This window comes from Momordica charantia (genome assembly GCF_013281855.1).
Source record: "Momordica charantia cultivar OHB3-1 chromosome 11 unlocalized genomic scaffold, Mcharantia_2.0 BLBB01000011.1, whole genome shotgun sequence".
NCBI lineage: Eukaryota > Viridiplantae > Streptophyta > Magnoliopsida > Cucurbitales > Cucurbitaceae > Momordica > Momordica charantia.
In genome coordinates this window covers 1-24,995 of record NW_028275159.1, presented here as the reverse complement: position 1 = coordinate 24,995, position 24,995 = coordinate 1, and the positions used below count along the sequence as shown (strand labels likewise).

Below are 24,995 nucleotides of genomic sequence, written 5' to 3'. Positions count from 1 at the left end.
ATAACAAAAAATAAACAAATTACTTTGAAAATATTTCCTAAAACAATTCAAGAAAAACAAATTTGAATTCAAATTACTAGTAGTGCAGTAGGATAGGATTCAATGTTAAGGTTAGATGAGTGTAAATGAAATGGACCTAAAGAGACAATTGCTTGCATTGTTATTTCACAATCACAAATGAAAGGGAAATCAATTTTACCATTTTGATTAAGAATATAGACCTACTATTAATTCAATTTATTACATGTGAAATAAAATAGAATTACAAAGGTTGTGAACTAAATTGTTTTGTCGGTTAAAAATATTCTTCATGTATTTATAAAATTATATTCCAGTCATTAACATTACACATTATTACTTTGATTCGAAATAAAATTATGATTGTATTCTTAAATCTAACACTAGATATCTACCCATAGCTTAAAATATATTCTTACATTTTATTAATTCTATTAAATATGCTACCATAATTAAAGTGATAACTAGTAGCTAAAGTTATTATTAAAAAAAAAACTAGTCAGTGAGATTGATGATGCTAAAATAAAATATTTAAAATGATAAAAAAGATTGAAACCAAATAAAACTAACAGAGTTTTAAGTAAAAATTTGAATTCGAAATTGATTATAAATTATTGTTTTAGACACATTTCTAAGATAAAATTATATATATATATTTTTATAAAATTGGCCCAAAACTTAAAGAAAGTAAAATGAAATATTTAAAATTTATAACGGAAGCAAAATAAAATTAGATAAAAATTTGAAGTTTAAATTAATTGAGTGTATAAATTTTTTGCGACACTTTTTTAGCATATAATAATAAGATAATTAGCATAATCAGGGAAACGATTAACAATTGGTTTTACAAAATTTATAACCAAGGAAACGATTTAGATTTTAATAATTAAAAAGAAAATTAAAATAAAATAATGTTTGAAAAAGAAAGAGGAAAAAGAAACCGTCAAAACGGATCCAGTAATAGGACTCGGGCCTCGTCCATTAGTTCTCGCGAGTCCCACTTTAAGCCCAGCTGGACTTTCAATTGCCACGTAACTTTCACGTCCATTCCACACGGTGCCTTTCCCTCTCTCTTTCTCTCTCTAAATACGCAACTCTTCTTCTTCTCCATCTTCCCTCTCTCTCTCTCCTGTCCAAAATCCGTCCGCCATTTCCACTGTCCCGAAGCTCGGCGATAGCAGCGTATTTCTTCTCCTAGGACTCGGTCCCAACTGTTCGTTTTCTTCTTGTTCCGGTGTTGCAAGATCAGAATGTGTTTTGTGTAGAGAGATGCTGCTCTGGCTCCGCCGTTGAATACAGTCTCAGGTTGCTTGGTTTTACTTTTGCATTTTACCTTATTTGCGCTAGATCCTAGGACTGGCCGATTCGAGATTTTTCTCTCAAATCGTTTCTGTGTTCTGTAACTTCACGGTTCACTGGATTGTTTTGTTTGAATTTTGCTCCACCGTGTTGTATTTTTCCTGAATAACTTGTTTCGTGAGCTACGGAAATCGGTGAGAGATTGGCGAGGGGGAGAGTATTTGTGTTCTTGTTTCGTTTGAAATTTACTGGCAGCTTCACAGTAGGTCTTTGAAGTTCGCGACCTTTCTCGGTCCCCAATCTTCCTTAATGCAACTTTTGAGAACCGACTTTTCAATTGTTTTTGCTTTAAATCATGATGGTAAAGTGCCAAGGTCCATTTTCCACCAGTTTCTCTGGACCCAAAAAATTCATATAATCCGTCCCCCTTTTTCCTTTTATCTTTCTTTTACTTTTTTGGTCCTGTTGACCTTTTCGTTTCCCTGATCTTATTTTAAACGCAAATCAAATACTAATCATACATATATAACTGAAACAATATACAGGATTTCAAAACAAGTTTGAGTAATTAAAATTTCCACCTATCCTAAGCATAGACATGTTTTTCACTTCAAATCGGTGACCTCGTTTCATGATTTTTTTTCCCTAACACTACCTGTAAGGACTAATTCTTTATTGATAATTATGCAGTGGGCTCATTCTGATCGACCTGTTTATCACATTGTCTGCTGCAAGCCTCAATTGATTTGGATGAATTGTATTTCCATAGCATAGCCCAAGTTTCCAGAGAAGATAACAAGATGATGTCAATGCGGAGAAGACTGGCTTGCTGCTCAAGGGACCGAGCGGTCAGCCTTGACATGGACGCCCCAGTAGCATTCGCCTATCTTTTTTGAAAAGCACTCAATTATTATTATTTTTTTTTGACTTATACTTGATTTTAGGATAATATTTAAAAGTTTATGATGTAGCTTTATGCTGAATTAATATAAATCTCACGTTATCAATTCAAAAAGTTACTACCATAGATTTTGAATTTGAAAAATTAGGAATAACTCCACATGCCACTGGGACATTTTTTATTCATGCATGGTTTGACTAGCCATATCAGTTTGAAATACACTCACCACGTCCACATGCTACGAAGGATTTTTTTCTTCCTTCGTATTTATTCATTGCTAAGGAAGGTTATGGGTGAATTTTGAAAAGAAAGGGGGCGATGATCATGATAGTGGGCCAGGTAGAGAGTAAAAAGCGTGTCTGTTAGGGTTTGGTAAACTGAATAAGGGGGACTCGAGGGAAACGATAGGTCCAGAGCGTCAGATCTTGTGAGAAGGAGTAGTAGGTGTAGAAGGCAGATGTTACTACCAAATGTTCCCCGGTGTCTTATTAGCATGACTAGACCCATTGCTAGTTCCGTGCAAATTATGGTGCCTTCATTTATGATTCCGAACGTACTATTTATTGTACTGTTGGACGTCCAAACCAAAATGGTGTTGGGTTTTTGGTGCTATGCTATACTCCTTAGGGAGTTTGTACCTTTGAACAATTTTGGTCCTTTTCATTTATCAATGAAAAGTTCGTATCTTATTCAAAAAAAAAAAATTATACTTATATCGAAAACTAAAAACAAATGAATGAAAACCCAAAAACTCATAGGAACTAAACAAGATGGAGAAAATATATTAATTCATTTGATATAATCTCATGGGACGTGAAGAGAAGATGGTGATAAATGTCATGTCGTATTATGTCTCAGGGTTGCTTTTATCCTCATTCAAACCTCCTCCTTTTTTTGAGTATTAACAACATGTAGGGTGGGGATTCAAACCCACAATTTTTTGTTTGAAATATATGCCTTAACCTGGTTAGCCATGCTTAGGTTGATATATTCTTGCTCAAATGTTGATCCTGCTATTCTAATTTTGATTATATAATTATTAAGATATCACGAGCCAAGGGAATTAAGCAAACTAAAGTATGTTAGTTTAATTTTTTATATAAATTTTCCTCTCTTATTTTTTTCCCTCAAAATAACGTTTTCTTGAAACCATGGTTCTTTTGAGCATGGATTACCAAGGTCCTAACGTGCTACTAGACTCTGATACCAACTGTAACGCTCCAGGATTTTCAACTTTCCAAACGAGGACTAAGTAAGAAAACCACCACGCTTCCACTGCACTACTCGGATTTAAACTCCACCATTTCCATATGTTACCTACTTAAGAGGTAGTCTGTGCAATTTGCCCGATATATATAAATATATGTTTAGTTTATTTATTTTTATTATGAAATGTCTTGTAGGCCATTTGTCTCAGATATTTTGAAACGTCTTGTAGGCCATTTGTCTCAGATATTTTGAAATGTCTTGTAGGCCATTTGTCTCAGATATTTTCCACGTGACAAGATTAAGCAAATGACTCTAATACTATTTGTTAGGGACAAGGAACCACCCTCCACATCTCCGATATGATATTGTCCACTTCGGGCATAAGCCCTCATGGTTTAGCTTTGGTATCACCCAAAAAGCCTCATTCATATAAAGATGTTGTCCCTCACTTATATATCAAAGATCTTTCCTTTACCTAGCCAATGTTAGACTTTGGTCGCATTCCCAACAGGGGAAAGTAAGATTATATCTCCTATATCCAATTTCAAGATGGCATTATGATACTTGGAAAAAAATGACAAAAAGAACCAAAAGAATTGCTTTTCAGTGTTAAAATTCTTTTGGGAGCATCCCACTAGGTCTTCAAAAAATTCGAGAGGTGGTGGATTGATTCAAAGCCTATTGCATGGTTAGTCAACTGAGCATTCTATCCAAATGACAAGATTAAGGGAAAGACTTTGATACCATTTGGTAGGGACAAGGAACCACCCTCCACATCTCCATTAATATAATATTATCCACTTTGGGCATAAGCCCTCATGGTTTCGCTTTTGGTATCACCCAAAAGACCTCATACATATAGAGATGTTGTCGCTACCTTAAATATCAAAGATCTTCTCTTTATCTAGCCAATGTTGGACTTTAGGTCGCGTTCCCAACAGGGGAAAATAAGGTCATGATCTCTTATATCTAATTTAAAGATGACACTATGATACTTGGAAAAAATGACAAAAAGAACCAAGAGAATTGCTTTTCAGTGTTAAAATTATTTTGGGAGCATCCCTATAGGTCTTCAAGAACTTCGAGAGATGGTGCATTGATGCAAAACTTATTGGGTGATTAGACACTCGAGCACTCTACCCACATGACAAGATTAAGGGAATGACTCTGATACTATTTGTTAGGGACAATGAACCACCCTCCACATCTCCGATAAGATATTGTCCACTTCAGGCATAAGCCCACATGGTTTAGCTTTTGGTATCACCCAAAAAGCCTCATTTATATAGAGATGTTGTCCCTAACTTATATATCCAAGATCTTCCCTTTATCTAATTCAATGTTCGACTTTGGTTGCGTTTCCAACAGGAAATTAAGGTTATAATCTCTTCTATTCAATTTGCAGATGACACTTTGATTCTAGGCAAAAATGACAAAGAGAACCTAAAGAAATTCTGTTCAGTGTTTAAATTTTTTTTTTGGGAACATCCCTCTCTGTGTTGAAAATTTTGAGAATTGGTGTTTTAATACTAAACATATAGGGTAGATAGGCACCCGAGCATTCTTCCCACATGACAAGGTTAAAGGCATGACTCTAATACCATTTGTTAGGGACAAGGGACTTCCCTCCACATCCCCGTTGATACTATATTTTCCACTTTGGGCGTAAGACCTAATGGTTTTGTTTTTTGTATCATCCAAAAGGCATCATTCATATAGAGAGGTTGTCTCTAACTTATATGTCTAATATCTTCCCTTTATCTAGCCAATGTTGGACTATGGTCACGTTTCCAACGCGAAAAATAATGTTATGATCTCTTGTATCAACTCTTAATAATAGTTAAAATTGATTAGGTTGTCTTATACAATTCTTCAATGCACGCTTAAGGTACTTTGCATCTAAATGAAACCAAAAACAGTCCAGAAATTGAAGCAACTACCCTAGCCCATCTCATTTATATATTCTATACCATGAAGGAAATACATAATAATCTCACAAAACAAAAATAATTATAACCTGAGGCATTTTATCAAAGATCCAATGCATAGATCACCCCTCCGCTTAGCAAGCTGATCTGATATATGGCACTATATTTGGCTTAATTAAAATCAAAATATTCCCCTACTCGAAAAACATTTTATTACTAGTAACCAAACCAATAAGACACCATGTTACTACAAGACAAAAAACAAAATATGTTCTTAAATTAAAATAACAAATTATGTTTGGTATACCATTATGGAATCAATGTGACAATAATTGTTTTATCGTGTTTATAAATAGGTTTGAAATTATTTTCATAGTTATTGGATAATAATAAAGTTAAAAAAGAATATCTATTTTGTTTGTTATGAAATATAATCGTAAAAAATTGAAAATATGGAAATTATTAACTAAATAAACATTTATATACATTAAAAACTACACAAACAATCAATTTTGTGAGGAACAGAATTTGCTTGTTGCAACATACCTCAAGTGAGCTAGGGTAGGAGAATCCATACTTATTCCTCTATGTTTCTCAATAAAATACTGTATGTAGTAAAAGCCCTCTCTCGAAGCTTGTAATCTCGCCATCTGACTCATCCACACATCTTGTAAATCAACAACTTCAGGCCATCGGTTACATTTCCAGAGCCAAAATACTAGCACCTTAAATAAACAATGTCAGTAATAAATAACAATAGAATTAGATCACCAATGTCTATTTTACAAAAGCACAGAGGAGAAGAAGATGGGGAAAACCTTAGAGAAGACGCAAGGTTCAGGCAGTGAGTTAAGATTAGCGCTAGGGCACACATGATATCAATTACTTGGAAAAATCCTCTGGAAAAACTCACAGAAAATATTACAAAAACTGCATGTACCTGCAAAATTGAGAATCCAGGGACTGAGAAAGTTACAATGTCATTGGAAACAAAATCTCTCCTTCAAAAACATAAAAATCAGCCCCTGTAAGTTCCATTCCTTTCCAGCAGACTCCGTCCCAAAAGCTTCTCTATTGGTTCCTTCTTCACTTTTCTCACCAATCTTTAAAGTAATCTAGGCTTTCAATAACTTGTGGGCGTTGTCCTCTCAGAAAGAACATACGTAGAAAACTCATTACAATCATGCAAATGATATATCACAATTTCAAATTTTACCTTCAGCGAGGAGATGCCAAAGTGGATATCAAGTGAGGCTATGGCAGCATGACAGTCTCTGATGTTACACAACTACTACAAGGCAAAAAAAAAACTTTTTCAGACCAAACCTAGGCCTATTACACACACTTGATCGCAAAGGAAAGGATGAGAAGTACAAGGCAGAAGAAAGAGCAATAATTCATCGAACCATATTAAATTACAATATCCCAACTCAATACAACGGAATTAGTGAGTTCCCCAATTTAGGTTTTCCAAATAATTTGATAAGTGGTTCATCACAGCTTTTCAATTACTTCCCTACTATTCAAAACGTTTTAGAAGTTCCTTTGCTGTTGTTATCCAAAAATACATAGAGTACAAGTAAATTATATCAACGAAAACAGTACACAAAAAGGGGGACAAAAAAACATACAAAAACGAAAAATAATTCAAAGTTAATTTTAAAATTTCGTATAACCGACAAACCCAATTTGATCCTTCAAAAAATTTTCACAGTAGAGATTGCTGTTGTTAAAATACCTGCATGCTAAGCCATCCTGCAGTAAATTCCTATAACCAGCCGAAACCTAGATAATGTACGCAGAAAGGGAAAAGAAATGAAAATTCAATAAACAGAGAACTTCTAAAAGAATGACTCCTTTTTAAGCATGCTCCTTTCTAAGGATTACTTAAATTAGGGAAGAAATTAAAATCAACGCAAATAGTAATCAAAAGCAATACCACGAGACGCAACTTTGGCAACAACAGGCATTCAAATCTAAGAGTACCTCAACCTTATCCAGCTTCGTGGCTCTGGCTAGCTATGAAATCATTTAGACACTCCAAATTTCCGAATTCCAAATCGAGAGCGAAAAAATAAAAGAAACAGAAACCGATAGTTACGAAAATCAAAATTTCTTCAGTACGACCAGCATAGTACTCCCCAAAAATTTAGGGTTTCGAAGTACCCAAAAGCCTTAAAAAGATGGATAAGAACAAACTTATGCCGATCAATGGGAGTCGGTGAGTTTACCAGAAACTTGGAATGACGATCGCAAAATTGAAAGAGCGAGATTGAGAATGGGGTGAAACAGAGGGGCGGTGGTACCCAGAATGCGATAAGAGCCTGCGAAACCAAGAAGAAAGTTACAGTACGATTTTCTGTACTTTCAAACCGGAAATACACTGATAACGAGCGAGATTGAGTGAGAGAGAGGAGAAAACCCTAATTGAAAACCGATAAATGAGATCAAAAAAAAAAAAACGAACCTGGATGGTTGACTCCATGAACTGAAAGATGCGCCAAAGAGAGGGAGAGCAACGAACATTTGAGTAAACCGCGAACCCCTACACCTTATAGCCGTTAGCGTGCGTGAAGAATAAGCAAACTCAAAATAAAATTATAATATCATTTGTTTTAATTACCTTTAATTTAAATTACTTTTTTTTCCCACCTACTAAAAAAAATACATTTTCCATTTAATTCGAATGCATTTTTCTGGTAGATATTTAGACTTCGATTATTAGTTGGGTTGGTCTCATAGAGAATGGTCTTTGTTTATTATCAATCGAGGTGGACCTAATAGAGAATGAGTTTTGTTTATTATCTTGAACTGCGTTTGAAACTCTAATATTTTGTATAACAAAATTCAGAATGTTGATTCAATTTAATTTAATTTTTATATCACGAAATTCTCAAGAACCTAAAACCAGAAGAAGAAGGCCAGAAATTGTACCGTTACAAAAGTTTTCGTGAAGAGAAAGCAAAAGCAACTAAATGACTAAAACAAAATTTTCTTTTATTAAATAATAATAAATAACATCAAAAAGGGCTGGACCTAATACACATAGTATGTTTCATGGGTTTTTTCTTTCATGGTCAAAACTGTAATAAATAAATAATAGCAATAATAATAACAATAACTAGTCGGTTTTGTCAGAACCCAACCCGTCTGGGCGGCTTGGTTTTAGTCCTCTGTTGAAAGAAACCAATAAATATATACATATTTAAGTAAAACTGTATTTTTTTAACCAAAAAGTAAAAGATAAAAAATACTCTGGTTCCTATACTCACCTAAAATAACAATTTAATCCATGAACTTCAGTTCGTAACCATTTAGTCCATGTACTTTCAAATTGGGTTTTTAACCAAAATTAAATGATGGATATAAAGTTTTTTCCTTGAGTAAAATTCTAACCATTCTATGAACTCACACTTCAAGTAGAAGTGAAATAGTATTCCTCACCATATCAATACTAGATGACTAGTGATGAGTGAATCATTCCCGAAATAGAAAAAGAATAAAGAAAAAAAAGGTTTATACTTGAGGGGAAAATGACGAAAGAAAACATAGTAACCTCATCTGAACCACAATCGTGTTAGAATTGTCGTCGGTTTAATTAAACACTTGTTCAGAGTCATCGAACGATCTTGTGCACATTTCATCGATAGTTACGCAATGTAAAACAATAAAACCTGATTATTCAAAACAAAATAATCTGAAATTGGAAAATGAAATAGCTTATATACCTAGGAGGGAAACAACGAAAGAAAGCGTAGTAACTTCAGAAGAACCACAGTGGTATTGGAATTGCGATCAATTCATGATGTATTTCATAAATTGCATCAAAGCATGACACAAAAACCCTAGAAACCGTAGCAACAGAAGATAGAAATTTAAAGGCTGAAACAGAGTAAATAACTTATGAGAAACAGAGAAAACGAATCCGTTGAGGAAGGCAGAAAGTTTATGAAATAGAAACGGTGAAAATTTCACTATTTAGTGAAACATTTGTTTTCGAAGGATGAAGCGTGGCACATAAACCCTACAAAGGAGGAGACGAGATTCGGAGGTCGAAACGGAGATGAGAGTCGATGAGAAAAACAGAGAAAACGAAGTCATTGAACTGTTTTCGTTGAGAAAATGATCCTTATTCTAGGATGATAAGCAAGTCTGTTCTAGATTGCTATTTTCTTATTGGTATTGTAGAATCCTCATTTTTAGTTTCTTTGGTTTGAATCCAAACCAAAGACAAAAACCTTAGTTTGAAGCAAGTCCCTTTATTATGGGCGAGGATGCTAAGCCCATAAGTTGATGTGGACAAACTCGTAATGTGGGCTGGGCTTTAAACAAAAGCCCATTAAATAAAATGCGTAGCGTTCATGGTCCGAAAAGAATTGCTTGCTATTTTCTTCTTGGGTATTGTAGAATCCTCGATTTTTAGTTTCTTTTGTTTGAATCCAAACCAAAGACAAAAGCTTTAGTTTGAAGCAAGTCCCTTTATTATGGGCGAGGATGCTAAGCCCATAAGTTGATATGGACAAACTCGTAATGTGGGTTGGGCTTTCAACAAAAGCCCATTAAATAAACCGCGTGCACTCTGCGTGGCGTACATGGTCCAAAAAGAATTGCTTCTATAAATTGTGAAATTTTGGTTGTTTCTATTAGAGTTCCCGCCTTCTTCAATGGCTTCATTTTCTCTGTTTTTCTCATTGACTCTCATCTCCGTTTCAACCTCCCAATCTCGTCTCCTCATTTTTAGGGTTTATGCGTCATGTTTCATCATCCGAAAACAAATACTTCACTGAATAGTAAAATTTTCACTATTTTTATTTCATACACTTTCCGCCTTCTTCAACGACTTCGTTTCTCCATTTTCCATGGGTTATTTACTCTGTTTCAGCCTTTGAATCTCTATCTTCTAGGATTTTTGTGTCATGTTTTGATGCAATTTATGAAATACATCATGAATTGACCGTAATTCCAACACCACTGTGGTTATTCTGAGGTTACTATGCTTTCTTTCGTTGTTTCCCTCCCAGGTATAAGCTATTTCATATTCCAATTTCGGATTATTTTGTTTTGAATAATTAGTTTTATTGTTTTGCATTGTGTAACTACCGATGAAATGCACACACGATCGTCGAATGTCTCTGAACGTGCTTTTAACGTGCTTTTAAACGTGATTTTGACCCTATTGATTGTGAATTGTGTTACCGTTTCAAGAAAATATATGATTTCTTCTACTTTTTCTTTGTATTTTTTCATCCTAAACACTTGTAAACTCGTTCGTGATTTTGAAAATCTGTACAAGTTTTGTAACGTTTTTCAATTTAGGGAAAGAAAAACGTATATTTCTATAGTACCATTCAAACATTTTCAGAACTTCAATTCCAATCAACAACCAAACGTGGCTAAATATAAACAAATTAACGGAGTATTTATTTTCGAAAAAAGAACCAAAATGAAATTAATTTTTTTTCCCTATAGCCGTTTGAATGGAGCGGGCCGTTGACCAAGTCAACCTTTGGAAGGACGCGGATTGGACACGGTTAAAGTTAGTTTAAAAAGCAAGCCGAAGAAGAGAGGAGAGGATCTATCCTTCCGGTTCCCGCCGTTCCAACTCCTTCGCGCTCTGTATTTTTCTACACATTTCGATCGCTGAAATCCTAGATTAGGGTTCGGTCTCCTTCAAAATCTTGCTTCCGAAGTGAAGAAAGTGTTCATCGTAGCTGCGTAATCGTTGACGGCCATCTCTCAGGGTTTCGTTTCGGTTTCCTCCGCACGAGTATCTCGACATCTCCACAACGACGCCTCCTCCTCCGGTATGATTTCCACCCCTCTCTCTCTCTCTGCACTGTTCTCTGTTCTTTATCGCAAAATCCTAAATTAGGGTTTTAATGGCAGGCGAAGTTGTTCTTACCCTTTTATTTGCAGATGGTGAGCCAGAACCTTCCTTCGCTATTTAATATTCAAGGCGCACGCACTAGACGTATTCCACATTCGTTTGTCTCGATGAGACCGAAATCAAAATCCCCGGGGTTCGAGTAAGTTCAATTTCTTGTTCTATGCGGAGAGAACTAAAACAAATCTATTTAGTTGTTGTAGCTTCTTCGGCTGTACAGGAGAACAAGATTTTAACTGTCGTCATGAGTAATTCAATATTTTGTGATAAATCCTGGTTTGGAATTCACTTATTAGTAGTAAACTTTCGCATCATCTTAGAATGTTGTACTTTCATTCACTTTGTTTTGCATTTTATCTTTGCCGTCATGGTCATATTTACTTATCGACGAAGGGTGACGATTGTTGAATACTGCTTTACAAACTCTCACGATGGGAATAGCTGAAAACTCAATTTCTAGGTGGGGAATTTATAATCTGATTGAAGTTACACATGCTAGCCACAATTTTAGTAACTTTTTTGTGAACATGATCAATAATAACATGCACTGGTATTACCCAACAAATTTAAGGATCGTTTAGTAGCATTATTATATCTCTCTTCTCAATTTTCGTTTCACTGGTTAGAATTTTGGAGGATTAAGAACAATCTGATTACTTTGATGGATACGAAATTAAAACATCCTCATTTCTTCACATAGTTTTTTGTATCTATCCTTTTCTCTACATAAAATATACAATAATATCTACAAATCAGTCACACTTTCTATGAGCTTTCTTCTTAACAGTCTGAGATTGCAGGTTCTTGAACGAAATCCCTTTTATCGAATGAAACTGCATCGGGGAGGTGAATAATGGAGGCAATGAGATGTGGAGGAGTTTCCCCTGTTGAGTGGTAGCTGAGCCCTCTTTGATTCTTAAAGGCGCACACACTAGACGGCGACGGTATTCATTCAGTCTCAATGAGACCAAAATCCAAACCCTGGTGTTCCTCGCTGTTCCTTCGGGCCATAGTGGTCCAGTCCAGTGTTTGAGTAAGATGAATTTCTTCTATCAGAGAGAATTTATACAATTTTATTTAATTGCTGCGGCTTCTTTGGCTGTACAGGCCCATAGGATACTATTTTGAAGGAAGTTGGCTTGGTCTTTGTTGCTTCATATTTCTTTATTCGTCTGGTGATGCTTGTTGTGCTATATGGAATTTACTAGCTAATTGATGTTTTAGATGGTTTTAATTGCAGCAGCCCATCACTTGCCATTTCCCAAAAAAAAAAAAAAAGCCTGTGTCAGATAAAGCTGATTCTTGAACTTCGAGTGTTTGTATTGGTTAAGTGCGGAAATCAAAATCCCCAGGGTTTGAGTAAGTTCACTTTCAGTTGATTGAGACCACATATCATGTTATTCACTCTTTTGAGATGCTTGCAGCTAGCACCTACACCTATCACCTAGGACCAGAGAATAATTCAAATTTGTAGGTTTTAGATACTTTCAATAGGACGGTGTTAAATGGTCATGATGCTAGTTTTTCTTTTCATAGCATGTAATGTATGCAAGTTTCTGTCTCTTGGTTCTGTTTGCCTGTTGAATTGTGATGTTTTGCTTACCAATTTCCCATTGCGGTGACAAGAACACTAAAGAGAATTGATATTTAGTCATGCATTAGATAGAAAACATTTTTGTCTAGTGTATCAGGTAAATGGTCAATTTTATTAATTTTACTACTTTGTAAGCCTTTTTCTGATGGATTATTTTTTGTTTTGTTTTGAATACTATACAAATTACAATACAACATTTTCTTCGTGTTTGCTGATTTTAATTTCTTAACTTGCTGTTGATTGAGACCCACATATCATCATGTTATTCCCTCACTTTAGATACTTACAGCCGGTGCCTAGCATCATAGATTAGTGCAAAATTTTTAGATTTTGAATAATTAGTACCCTTCCTTGTAATTATTTTTGTGGTTCTGTTGGTTGCTCTGGCTTTTGGGCTTTTGGGCTTTTGTATTTACCAATTCATCCTTGTTGTGAGTGCTATTTCTTATTAAAGAATTGTATTTGGCTTGGATTTTATGCAATATGTTGGTGTCTAATGGTCATGATGTTAGTTTTTCTTTTCATAGCCTTTAATGTATGCCAATTTATATCCGTAAGTTTTATTTGCTTGTGGGTTTGTCATGTTTTCTTCCTTTTTCATTTCCATATATTGACAAACTTTACCAACTTACAGTTGATATCAAAATATGTCATAAGAAACTTACATTTCTTTGTCTCTAAACAACATAGATCTAGACGAAAAGATGCGAGATGTGCTTTGCAATTATAGAGATGAGTGAGGTGTAAATGATTCTCTCTTTCAATTTCTTCAAGCATGGCTTTTTATGTTAAAGAACATCAAAATCTCATGCGGTGGTTCAGATCAGTTGGCTCATTCATCAATGAGCACAAGAGAATTGATACAAGAGTGCTAAAGAGAATGGATAGTTGCCATGCGTTGGATAGGAAAAATGTTTGTCCAAATTCTAGATTTCGTGGAATTCATGGTTCCATCTCCATAATTGGTTAGGTGTATTAGGTAAATGGTCCTAGTTCATTTAATTATACAATTTTGTAGGCCACTAGCTGTTGTTGTTGTGTTTTTTTTTTCTTTGCTGCAAAAGTGATTAACATATTGAATTCATAAATCAATTACTATATGTTGTAGTTTCATTTCTGTGGGCTCTGTTGCAAACTTTTTGTGGTTTTGTTTTGGGTAGACTATAAAACTCTTTTTTATAGAACTGGTATTGGTGTCTTTTACTTATATCTTTAAGTTTTAGATTCATCTGTACATGATTAGTATCATTGTTGTGAAGTCTTGATTTATGTTTTATTTGTTTTGTACATAAAAACACTAGAACTGGTATCAGAGTCTTTTACTTATATCTTTAAGTTTTTCAAATTTCATCAGAATATATCTGTAAGTTTTTCAAATTCCATTGGAGTGTAATTTTTATGCAAAAATGCATATTAGAATTCAGCACACTTCATACGTGTGATTAACTTTACCAAATTGTAATTCGCATCAAAGTTTGAGTGAATGTTTTTTCCTTTCTGAAGTTTTTGACAGGTAGAATGAAATGCATTGAAGGATAAATTTTTTTAATTAAAATTTAGTGGTTCTGTTCATATATGTTTCCCCTCCCTCCGTTCTTTCTCTATTTCTTCAGCCATAAGGGGAAAAAGTGATGGAGAAAGTAGATCCTCCTCCCTTCCCTACCATATTGATCTGCAAGGTTGTTTTTTTTCCCTTTTAAAAATTGATCCGGAAGTTGGGGGATGATTTTAGTCAGGGGAGACTTTTGGTGGGATATGTAGCGGGGTATTGAAGTTCTTTTTATGGGTGTTAAAATTTAATGATGAACTGAAGATGGTAATAGAATTAGCCTTGAGTTGAGATTCTACTGTCGCTGGCCGAGTTGGTTGACTCATAGTAAGTTCACTCTCTGCATCTGTAGCTGGCCGAGTCATTTTTGCAGTGGAGTAGCAGAGTTCTGTGGTGAAGACTAGAGTTTTTAGACCGTCGGGCCTTCAGGGAAAAGGGTCAATGTTCATGCATTGCTGCTCTCCACCATCCATTACGTGAGTCATGCAACATTTATTTATGTGTCTGGGCCTTGTAGCCTTGAAGTATGTGTTCTAAGTAAAATAACTTGTGCACTTTTTTGAAAAAAATCAGTTTTAAGTACTTTTTATATGTATTAAAACTTCTCAAACCACTTCTGACAATAAATTTCTAGAACACATTTTTAATTGGTCAAAAGCATTTTGATCTGATAGCCAGTTCTCGGTGAATATTAATTTGATTTAGGAGGGCCGATATGTAAACTATCATTATAATATTGTTTCTGGTTGTTCTATGTGTTACTGAATGAGAGATAGATATTTGTCTAAAGAAAACAGTAGAAGCACGTTCTGGAAAGCCTTCACAAATTAACAGCTCCAGTGAAGAAAAGAGCAGAAGCATGTTCTGGAGGACTAGAAAAATAGCCACTATCCTAGATATGGTTGTCAAAGTTTAATGCTTTGACCTCTTTATAGATGTTCACAAATGAGTAAATATGAGACTTCGACTCTTTATTATAGATATTCAATAACTCTCTTCGGGTGTCGGTGGCTAAAGAGTTTCATAGTTTGATGAACTTTATAAAATTATTCATAAGGTAGGAAATATATGATATCATTAATGATAATTTAGAAAAATAATATTTTGTTAATTACTACTATTGACTAACCGATTATAACATGATAATAATTGTCTATCAATGTTATCTTTAATTATTCATCTCTTAACTGAACCAAAAAAATCACTCATGGTGTCTGTATCTGACTAAATGTTCTTTTTCAGGTTGGGGCCTATACCTTAGTGATGATGGCGTTGGCAAAGAAGTAGCAACTAAAATTGCAACTAATATGAAAACCAATAGAGCGGTTTGAATTATGTGATTTCGATTTCCATCTGACTCCTCATCGATCCTCGGCGTCCGCCTTATGCCTAGGGTTATCTTATCCCGCGATCTTCTGTTTTTTAAGGTACTTTCCCCTCATTCACTCTTATCGTTGCGTTTCTCGATGCATATTGGGGTGCAGTCCGTCGATTCTCCTATCTTTGTTTGGTTGACTTATGAGTGAATGCATAAGAAGTTCGAACGGGGATATAGAGACTATTTGAAGGCATCGTGATTTTGTTGACCGATTTAAGTTTTATTCGGTAATTTTCATCAATCGATTTTTCGTTCTTTTATCTTCAAGGTGTCTTTCTTTCAAATGATTTCATGATCTGTTATAAATTGGGGCTAGATAAAGGGAAGATATTAGACATAGAAGTTAGAGACAACCTCTCTATATGAATGATGCCTTTTGGATGATACCAAAAACAAAACCATTAGGTCTTACGCCCAAAGTGGAAAATATAGTATCAACGGGGATGTGGAGGGAAGTCCCTTGTCCCTAACAAATGGTATTAGAGTCATGCCTTTAACCTTGTCACGTGGGAAGAATGCTCGGATGCCTAACTACCCTATATATTTAGTATTAAAACACCAATTCTCAAAATTTTCAACACAGAGAGGGATGTTCCCAAAAAAATTTAAACACTGAACAGAATTTCTTTAGGTTCTCTTTGTCATTTTTGCCTAGAATCAAAGTGTCATCTGCAAATTGAATAGAAGAGATTATAACCTTAATTTCCTGTTGGAAACGCAACCAAAGTCGAACATTGGCTTAGATAAAGGGAAGATCTTGGATATATAAGTTAGGGACAACATCTCTATATGAATGAGGCTTTTTGGGTGATACCAAAAGCTAAACCATGTGGGCTTATGCCTGGAGTGGACAATATCTTATTGGAGATGTGGAGGGTGGTTCCTTGTCCCTAACAAATAGGATCAGAGTCATTCCCTTAATCTTGTCATGTGGGTAGAGTGCTCGAGTGTCTAATCACCCAATAAGTTTTGCATCAATGCACCATCTCTCGAAGTTCTTGAAGACCTATAGGGATGCTTCCAAAATAATTTTAACACTGAAAAGCAATTCTCTTGGTTATTTTTGTCATTTTTTCCAAGTATCATATTGTCATCCTTAAATTAGATATAAGAGATCATGACCTTATTTTCCCCCGTTGGGAACGCAACCTAAAGTCCAACATTGGCTAGATAAAGAGAAGATCTTTGATATTTAAGGTAGCGACAACATCTCTATATGTATGAGGTCTTTTGGGTGATACCAAAAGCGAAACCAATGGAGATGTGGAAGGTGGTTTCTTGTCCCTAACAAATGGTATCAAAGTCTTTCCCTTAATCTTGTAATTTGGATAGAATGCTCAGTTGACTAACCACGCAATAGGATTTGAATCAATCCACCACCTCTCGAATTTTTTGAAGACCTAGTGGGATGCTCCTAAAAGAATTTTAACATTGAAAAGCAATTCTTTTGGTTCTTTTTGTCATTTTTTTCCAAGTATCATAATGTCATCTTGAAATTGGATATAGGAGATATAATCTTACTTCACCTGTTGGGAATGCGACCAAAGTCTAACATTGGCTAGGTAAAAGAAAGATCTTTGATATATAAGTTAGGGACAACATCTTTATATGAATGAGGCTTTTTGGGTGATACCAAAAGCTAAACCATGAGGGCTTATGCCCGAAGTGGACAATATCATATCGGAGGGTGGTTCTTTGTCCCTAACAAATAGTATCAGAGTCATTTCCTTAATCTTGTTACGTGGATAGAGTTGCCTAAACCACCCAATAGGTTTTGCATCAATGCACCACCTTTCGAATTTTTTGAAGACTTAGAGGGATGCTCCCAAAAGAATTTTTACACTCGAAAGCAATTCTTTAGGATCTTTTTGTCATTTTTTCCAAGAGAAAGTGTCATTTTCAAAATGGATGTAAGAGATCATAACCTTATTTTCTCCTATCGGGAAAGCGACCAAAGTTCAACATTGGCTAGATAAAGGAATGATCTTTGATATATAAGTTAGTGACAACATCTCTATATGAATTAGATCTTTTGGGTGATACCAAAAGTTGAACCATGAGGGCTTATGTCCAAAGTGGATAATATCGTACAATGGAGATGTGGAGGGTGGTTCCTTGTTCCTAACTAATGGTTTTAGAGTCATTCCCTTAATCTTGTCATGTGGGTAGAAGGTAGACTACAAGTCAATATCGTACAATAGATATTAACTTGTTTGATGTTTTATTTCCTTTTTTCCGTTTTCTTGGGATAAGGTAGCATGGCATTTTTAATTCATGTTCTATATTATTCATCAGGCCCTCCTCATAAAAGTTTGCAACCACTTGAAATATGTTTATGAAATTATTTGTAGAAGTTTGTTTTTATTGTTTTAATATTGAAAGGAATGTGTAACTTAAGTAATTTCTTGAATTTAATTTAAATGGTTACATTCTACGAAGAAGTTAACATTTAATTTTAGATTGTTTTTGTAGCTTTTTTCCTTTTGTTGATTGTTTGCACCATTTTAGGATTATGCTCTTTTGCTCCATAAATCTAAAAACTCTCACTACAGGTTTTTGAAAATGCGTGCTTTTTCATTATGTAGCGCAAAGATTGTGAAAAGTTGTGAAAAGTAGCGCAAAGATTGTGAAAAGTTGTCAGGAAAGTGTCTACGACAGAGGTATTATCTTTTTGTACTGTTTCCTCCTATATTCGAAACATGTCTCTTCTTTGTCTAAGATTTTTGGGTACGAATTTGTCCCTCGATGTAAAGTACACACTCCCCTTAGGTTTTTGCACAAAATTTGGAGAACTGATAAGGATGTGGGATGTTTCGTTGTTGTGCTTTTCACTATATATATATATATATATATATATAATAATTATTATTTTTTTGAGAAATTGCTTTTCACTATATTTTGTATGCTTTAAATGAATTTTTTTCGTGAATACATCCATTTGTATTTTTTAACAACTCTATATCAGTTATAGAAATATGCTTGCCCTAAGGTAATATTAATATAGTTTGAATATCTTTTGGGCACCAATCAGAATGATCCATGTCGAATTTTTTAAATTGAATGGTGATCGAAATACTGTTTATAAGACATCATTGATGTTGATATTGTTTTGTAGTATAATTTTCTTCAGAAGCTACATTAATTCTTTTTGTTCTCTCTACTGATTTCATCTCTATTCTATTGATAAACTTGGTAGAAAGCTTCCATCTTTAGCTATCTCATATTATTAGTGATTATATTAATGTCTAGTGTTTATGGTAGTTTAACATTTTTTGCAGCTCTATCCCGATGCAAAGATTATTTCAATTAGATATTATGGTAGTTAAATATTGCTGGAGATTAGAACATCAAACTTTTTTTCTTTTGAAATGGGGTAACCTTTATTTTAGAACTTGGAGGAAGTGGTCACTTGTTAGTTTAGTTATAGAAGAATGAGAAGTAACTGGGTTGGATCTTTAGTGATAGGAACTTTATTCTTTATATGTTCTAACTGCATGGCAGTTTGTGGAGCAAAAAAAATAGGAATTTCATTCTCTCTTTTGTCTTTGATTAATAAACCTCACAACTCTCTCCCTCTGCTTTATACTTTCAAGACTCTAGATTACACTTTTACTTAGACGGGTGCAAGTTGTTTGATTAGGTAGGTTGACCTATAAATTTCAGTTTCTAAATGTTTTTTATTGGTTTGGATTTTGATCACTTCCACTAAACAACTCTTCTGTTTTTTTGGTTTACATTTGATTTGTTAGGCAGTTTTTTTAGTAAATCAATTTCACGGCTCATAATGGATCCATGGTCACATTTGATTTGAAAGAGTTAATCGATTGGTTGATTTTCAGGCCATGATAGATTTGATGGGAATGATACTTTTGATTGAGAAAGGAAGAAATCTTGAGGTATTAAATCTCAAACCTTTTTAATTTCACAGCTTATAATGATAGATTTGATGGGAATGATACTTTTTATTTGGTATTGTAATTACTTTACAATCTTTTGTCTTTTTGTTTCTGAAATATCTTGAAGTATCACTGGTCGCATGGCTGTGGATGCATCCCAACCAATGGGGGAAGAGAGCCTTGCCAAATGGGTAATGTATTCGTGCTTCTTTTGTATGTTTTCTCTGATATGGATATAATTTGATGCTGCTAGCAGCCTTTTGATATTGTTGCCTGATTTCAATGTTGAAACTTCTATTGCAGCTGCTGCTTTTGTATTTGACTAGGAAAACCACAATTATCATAATTCATATGAAGCATGAATTTCCTCACTTGCCGAATGGGTAATCTATTCATGCTTCTTTTGTATGTCTTCACTGATCTTGATATAATATAGTGATGCCGCCACCAGCCTTTTAATGATATTGTTGCCTGAATAACCACTTGTTTCATATAAAGCATGAATTTCCTTACTTAACTGCATCACTTGAGAAAATAATCCTTATTCTAGGATGATAAGCAAGCTAAGACTCGTGTGTAAAATGAGATATATTCAGATTGAAAGCTTGAATGACGCTCTAGTTCCTCTGTATCAAAATTTCCAAATCGTAATAAGATATAACAGGAAATTGCCCATAATTTTTTTTTTCGAAATTCAGTATTGAGGAACCCTAACCCTAAGATGATTTTTGTGTGGGATGAATAATTTTCTTTGTTTTGCAGAGTCAACCATCCAGATTTGTTCCTTTTCAATTTCATTTGTTTTACAGCAATGAAGGCTATCGGTTTCTCCAGTCTCTCACTCTTTTTCCCTCAATCTCGCCTTCTCTCACTCGATTAACCCACTTTCCGAACCTTCTACTTGATCTTCGTGTTTGCCGCCTAATCTCGATTTTTAGTTTCTTTTGTTTGAATCCAAACCAAAGACAAAAACTTTAGTTTGAAGCATTTGATCAGGGACTACTGAACCATCAGTCAACTACCCTTTATATATCTGCAGGAATTTAACAGAAAACCTTTAATGGAAATAACTTGTCCTTGAGATCTTCGCAGCGTCAAAAACTTGAACCAGTTCCTCACCTCTGCTTGGGACCCTTCAGAGTCCAAGCTTAAGTTTTTGGTGGCCTCATCGATCTGGGCCCGATATGGCGGCAGCTAGTAACCTTGTCTGGGGCACACGTCTTGTGTAGAATCGAATTAACAAGAAGAAAATTATAATTTGATTTAGGTGTAAGAAAACTAAAAAGAGATCGGTGTTGATTTGTACTGTTGAGAGTCAAGTTTATCCGTTGCAGATTTCTCATATTTGTTATCTTCAAGCATTCTTCTTCTCTTCATTTGAGGTTTTTGTTGCAAGTTGTGTTGTAAACAAGAGTATCCCACTTAATTGGTTATGACATATGTTGAGGTACTGGATCGCAGGTAGAGAGAAAAGAGAATAATGGATTGACACATGAAATAACTAGTAGCTGAACCTTATGATTCTTGAAGGAATTTTAGATCTGAAGGAGTTTTTTCTCGGTATGATGAGCACAAGAGTTTCACCCAGAGGAGAAAATTCTTGTCCAAGATACCAGTTCGTTTTCTCTCTCTTTTTGTTTTAATAAACTGTAATTTTCTTCTTGGTTTCATTTCGCAGGTTCTAATCGTTGCCTTGGTCTCGGTTTGGAGGGTTGGTAATCTCTTAGGTCTCGAATTGGCGGGTTCTAATCTCTATATTCTTTGGCAGGTACGCACCTTTTGTAATCTTTTCATAATTAATATCTAATATCTAGAATATGAAAGATATAGTATTTAAAGAAATTAATAATTAGATTTTAAATAACATAAATATTGTTAATTATGATTAGAAAAAGTTAGTTTGAAATCAAATATTATAGGTAGGAAGGAAGAGTGAGAGATATAGTTTTTAATAAATTATATGTTGTAACGATTGGTCCTGTACGTTCACTAAAGTAACAGTTTAATCTCTGAACTCCAGTTTGTAACGATTTAGTCCGTGTACTTTTCTTAAAATAACAATGTAGTCTCTGAATTTTAACTTCACTAAAGTGACAATTTAGTCCCTGAACTTTAGTTTGTAACGATTTAAAATGACTAAATTGTTACACATTAAAACTAAATGACTAAATTATTACCAATTTAAAAGTACCACGACTAAATCGTTACAAACTAAAGTTAATGGATTGAACAGTTATTTGTTTAAAAGTGTTTTTTAACCCAAATTATATTAATTTTTTGAATTATTTGATTTAAAAATATTATAGTATATATCTCAATTTCTGATATAAAATTATTACAATTTAAAATTTAAATTAGTTTGAAGTTAAAATTTTATTATTGTATATAAATGTAAGATTTTTTTTTTCAATTCAAAAAATTGTTATGTAATATAATTTATGTTACAATTTAAAGGTAAACAGTAATATCACATCTAAAAGATATAATTTATATTATATAAAGATAATACAATGTAAAGATGCCCAGATTTTTTTGTTAAAAAAAATGTAAATTGTCTAGTACATTTAAAATAGAAGTGGTAGTATTTTTATTAGAGATCTTAGTCATCAAATTTTAGTTTTTGCATAAAAAAATCAAATTTTTGTTTCTATAAATTATTCATATTTTTAATTATTAACTATTAGGGAAAGATTGGTGAAAAAGATATTATAATAAAAAAGTGGTAGAAAATTTGCGGAGAAGAAAAGTTGAGGAGAAATGGAGTTAAACAGAAGAAGTTTTTACTAAAACAAATTTAAAATATAAAGTAAAAAATATTTTTCTACTTTGTATTATTTTTATATTTCAAGACATTTGATAATTTTATTAATAAAGAAGTTCTGCAAGTTATTTAATGGTTAATTTTTAAATTTTTAAGTAATTTAAATCAAGGTTGATAAAAAAAGTAATTTAAATTAAGATCAATTAAAGCAATTTATATTTATAAGTTTATTTTGAGTTAGCTTCTTCTGCACGCACGCTCCAACGGCTATAAGTACGGAGTCGCTTCTGGTTGGATTAAGAAACGACTCCTCGAACATTTCCCGCCTTCTTATTTCTTCTTCTCCTTCTCCTCCCTTTGCCATCGCTATCGTGATCGCTCGATGCATGCCACCAGTTCCACCGCTTCGATCATCTCTTCCTTCTTCTTCATCCCGTCGACGGGAGCCGTTGTTTCTCCGTCCTCTGTCTATGGCCTCCGATTCAAATTGTGGTGGTCGGAGGGATGTTAGGGTTCGACAACCGAGGGAGAGGCGGCACAAAAGTTCCCATCCCTAGGTTTTCGATTCCGTTGGTTTTGTCTATCATACACATGTCCGATCCGTGATGTGAATTTAGGTGCACTGAAAGATCTCATAGGAGAGAGTAGTTTCTCATGCTGCAGTGTGTTGTACTGGTAATTATCTATCTACTCACTAACCGCCATTTTCTTTCCAATTCATATGCAAATCTTCGCCCATATTCTTGAATGTTCTGTTCCAGGTTAAGGTCATATCAAATTCCATGAAAAATGTCATGACCGGTGTTGGAATTGTCTTCTTTCTCTTGTTATTCCTTTATGTTAAAGTTTATTTGCTTGATCTGAAATTACGTTGGTGTCCTGTCTATCATACACATGTCCATATACTTCTCAACCTCGTGTTAGGGTTCGTTTGTTATTCTTTTCTGATCTCATTTATCGGTTTTCAGTCAGGGTTTTATCCAATCTCTCACTCAATCTCTCTCATTATCAATCTATTACCGGTTTGAAAGTACAGAAAATCGTACTGTAAGTTTGTTCTTGGTTTCGTAGGTTCTAATTGCATGGGCCTCGATTGGGAGGGTTTGTAGTCTCTTGGCTTCTGATTTGGAGGTTTCTCAATCCCTAGATTCTCAAGTTTGCAGGTATGTTCATTTTTTAAGTAATTGAAATCATGTGCAGTAGTGCTAATCTTAACCCACTGCACGAACCTTCTACTTCATGGGGTTCGATGCCAATCTTCTTCCCTAGTATTAAGATTATTGTTTATTCATTGTTTGCTTATTTATACAAGGCTCGCTTTTACTTTTAGCTGGTAAGCACATGAATATATAATTTTTTCATTTACTGTTCTAATTTTTTTCGCTCCTTACCTCTCGCCCTCTTTTCTTCTCTTTTGCTCTCTCCGGTTCCCTCTCTTTTATGGTGTAAATGGCAAGTACTTGTGCCTTTTCATTTCCATCTTTGGTGCTCTATCTTTGTAACTTTTTTCCTCACTTAAATTTGGACCTCTATTGCACCTTTGATTTAGAGAAGCTTTTTCTTTCACCTGCCGTTTTAGGAATTTTAACATGTGTATTTGCATTTTCGAACTCATCAAAGAGATTACAGTGATTGATCTTTAAAATTTATATATTAACATTTGTGTTGAGAGGTTTCTTTCCCCGTGTTTGTTGTTTTGGTCATTGTTGTTTCTAACCTTTGGTTGTTGCTTTGAGTGATGTTTTCTCCCTAACATAACATTATATTTGCCTATATGTATTGTATATGATCTTAGATAATTTCTAATTCCTTACCTTCAGCTTTTTTGTACACATCTTTTGTTATTTATTACCCGAACCTTCTCGACTCCATGGGGTTCGATGCCCAATCTCCCTCCATTCTTCAAGTGTCGGGTCTTTCTATTGTTGCTTATTCTCTATCAAATGTAACCGATACTCAGTCGAATTGGAACAAGAAAGTTGTCCTTGAAGCCAGGGGAATAACAGCAGGAAACAAAAAACAGGAAGAAAACAAGGAAGTTCTTCATGTTCTTGGAACTCAACTGAACCGAATTGCCCTTGAAGCCAGGGGAAGGTTTAGATGAACTTACCAATTCTTCTTATTTTTTCTTATTATTACTACTTCCAATAAACTGTAATTTTCTTCTTGGTTTCGCAAGTTCTAATCAATGCCTTGGTCTCGGTTTTGAGGGTCGGTCATCTCTTAGCTCTCGATTTGGCGGGTTCATAATCCCTATATTCTCAATTTGGTAGGTACCCGCCTTTTGTAACCTTTTCATAATATAAGCCTAGTAATAGTTACTAATAATTAATTATAATTTTTATATTGCCAACTTATTTGATCGTTATTTTTACGAATTTTTATGCAATTTAAATTAAAGAGAAATTAAATAAATTTATATTATAATTTTATTGAGTTAAGCTTCTTCTCCATGCACGTTTCAATGGCTATAAGTTACGGACTCGCTTCTGGTTGATCAAGAATGGATTCTCCTACCCATAACTTCATTTGAGGTATGTTGCCAAACTTTTCATATCTATTTATAAATATGATAAAA

General features: G+C 34.3%; 1 protein-coding gene and 2 long non-coding RNA genes across 44 annotated transcripts; 2 read left to right on the top strand and 1 right to left on the bottom strand.

The window, feature by feature from the left end:
- The first annotated feature begins 795 nt into the window (after nt 1-795).
- Nucleotides 796-2,344, top strand: LOC148207967 (uncharacterized). Its single transcript, XR_015788992.1, has 2 exons — nt 796-1,323; nt 2,008-2,344. It is a non-coding gene; the product is annotated as an uncharacterized LOC148207967 (long non-coding RNA).
- LOC111007652 (uncharacterized) lies at nt 1,824-7,935 on the bottom strand. Of its 14 annotated transcripts, none has more exons than XR_002601005.2 (7): nt 7,823-7,935; nt 7,295-7,679; nt 7,094-7,140; nt 6,572-6,646; nt 6,174-6,295; nt 5,902-6,080; nt 1,824-5,515 (listed from the first exon to the last, which is right to left on the bottom strand). XR_002601005.2 is itself a non-coding variant. In XM_088120059.1 (6 exons), the coding sequence occupies exons 1-5, from the start codon at nt 7,838-7,840 to the stop codon at nt 6,074-6,076; spliced, it is 312 nt and encodes a 103-aa protein (XP_087976185.1). In that variant the 5' UTR covers nt 7,841-7,935; the 3' UTR covers nt 1,824-5,515; nt 5,902-6,073. The 14 variants fall into 14 exon arrangements, 5 of the variants coding, with proteins under 5 accessions (XP_087976185.1, XP_087976182.1, XP_087976183.1 ...); XR_015788990.1 differs by having other exon boundaries at nt 6,572-6,643; XR_015788986.1 differs by having other exon boundaries at nt 7,342-7,679.
- A 2,735-nt stretch (nt 7,936-10,670) lies between these two features.
- Nucleotides 10,671-24,995, top strand: LOC111007686 (uncharacterized). Of its 29 annotated transcripts, none has more exons than XR_015788804.1 (14): nt 10,680-11,159; nt 11,272-11,381; nt 12,040-12,272; nt 12,480-12,598; nt 14,735-14,858; nt 15,625-15,809; nt 18,346-18,420; nt 19,600-19,656; nt 19,784-19,847; nt 19,960-21,424; nt 22,659-23,092; nt 23,489-23,580; nt 24,378-24,686; nt 24,893-24,995. It is a non-coding gene; the product is annotated as an uncharacterized LOC111007686 (long non-coding RNA). The 29 variants fall into 29 exon arrangements; XR_015788802.1 differs by lacking the exon at nt 22,659-23,092 and having other exon boundaries at nt 10,745-11,159; nt 19,960-20,039; nt 21,118-21,216; nt 21,335-21,424; nt 23,489-24,686; XR_015788783.1 differs by having other exon boundaries at nt 10,754-11,159; nt 19,960-20,039; nt 21,118-21,216; nt 21,335-21,424; nt 22,659-24,686.

Excerpts from the sequence above, each read along its gene's own strand:
- LOC111007652 (XM_088120056.1), bottom strand. Across the intron at positions 6,296-6,571 it reads TTGGCATCTCCTCGCTGAAG|GTACATGCAGTTTTTGTAAT; the intron begins GTAAAATTTGAA and ends TCAATTTTGCAG. Across the intron at positions 6,074-6,173 it reads AACCTTGCGTCTTCTCTAAG|TATTTTGGCTCTGGAAATGT; the intron begins GTTTTCCCCATC and ends TTAAGGTGCTAG.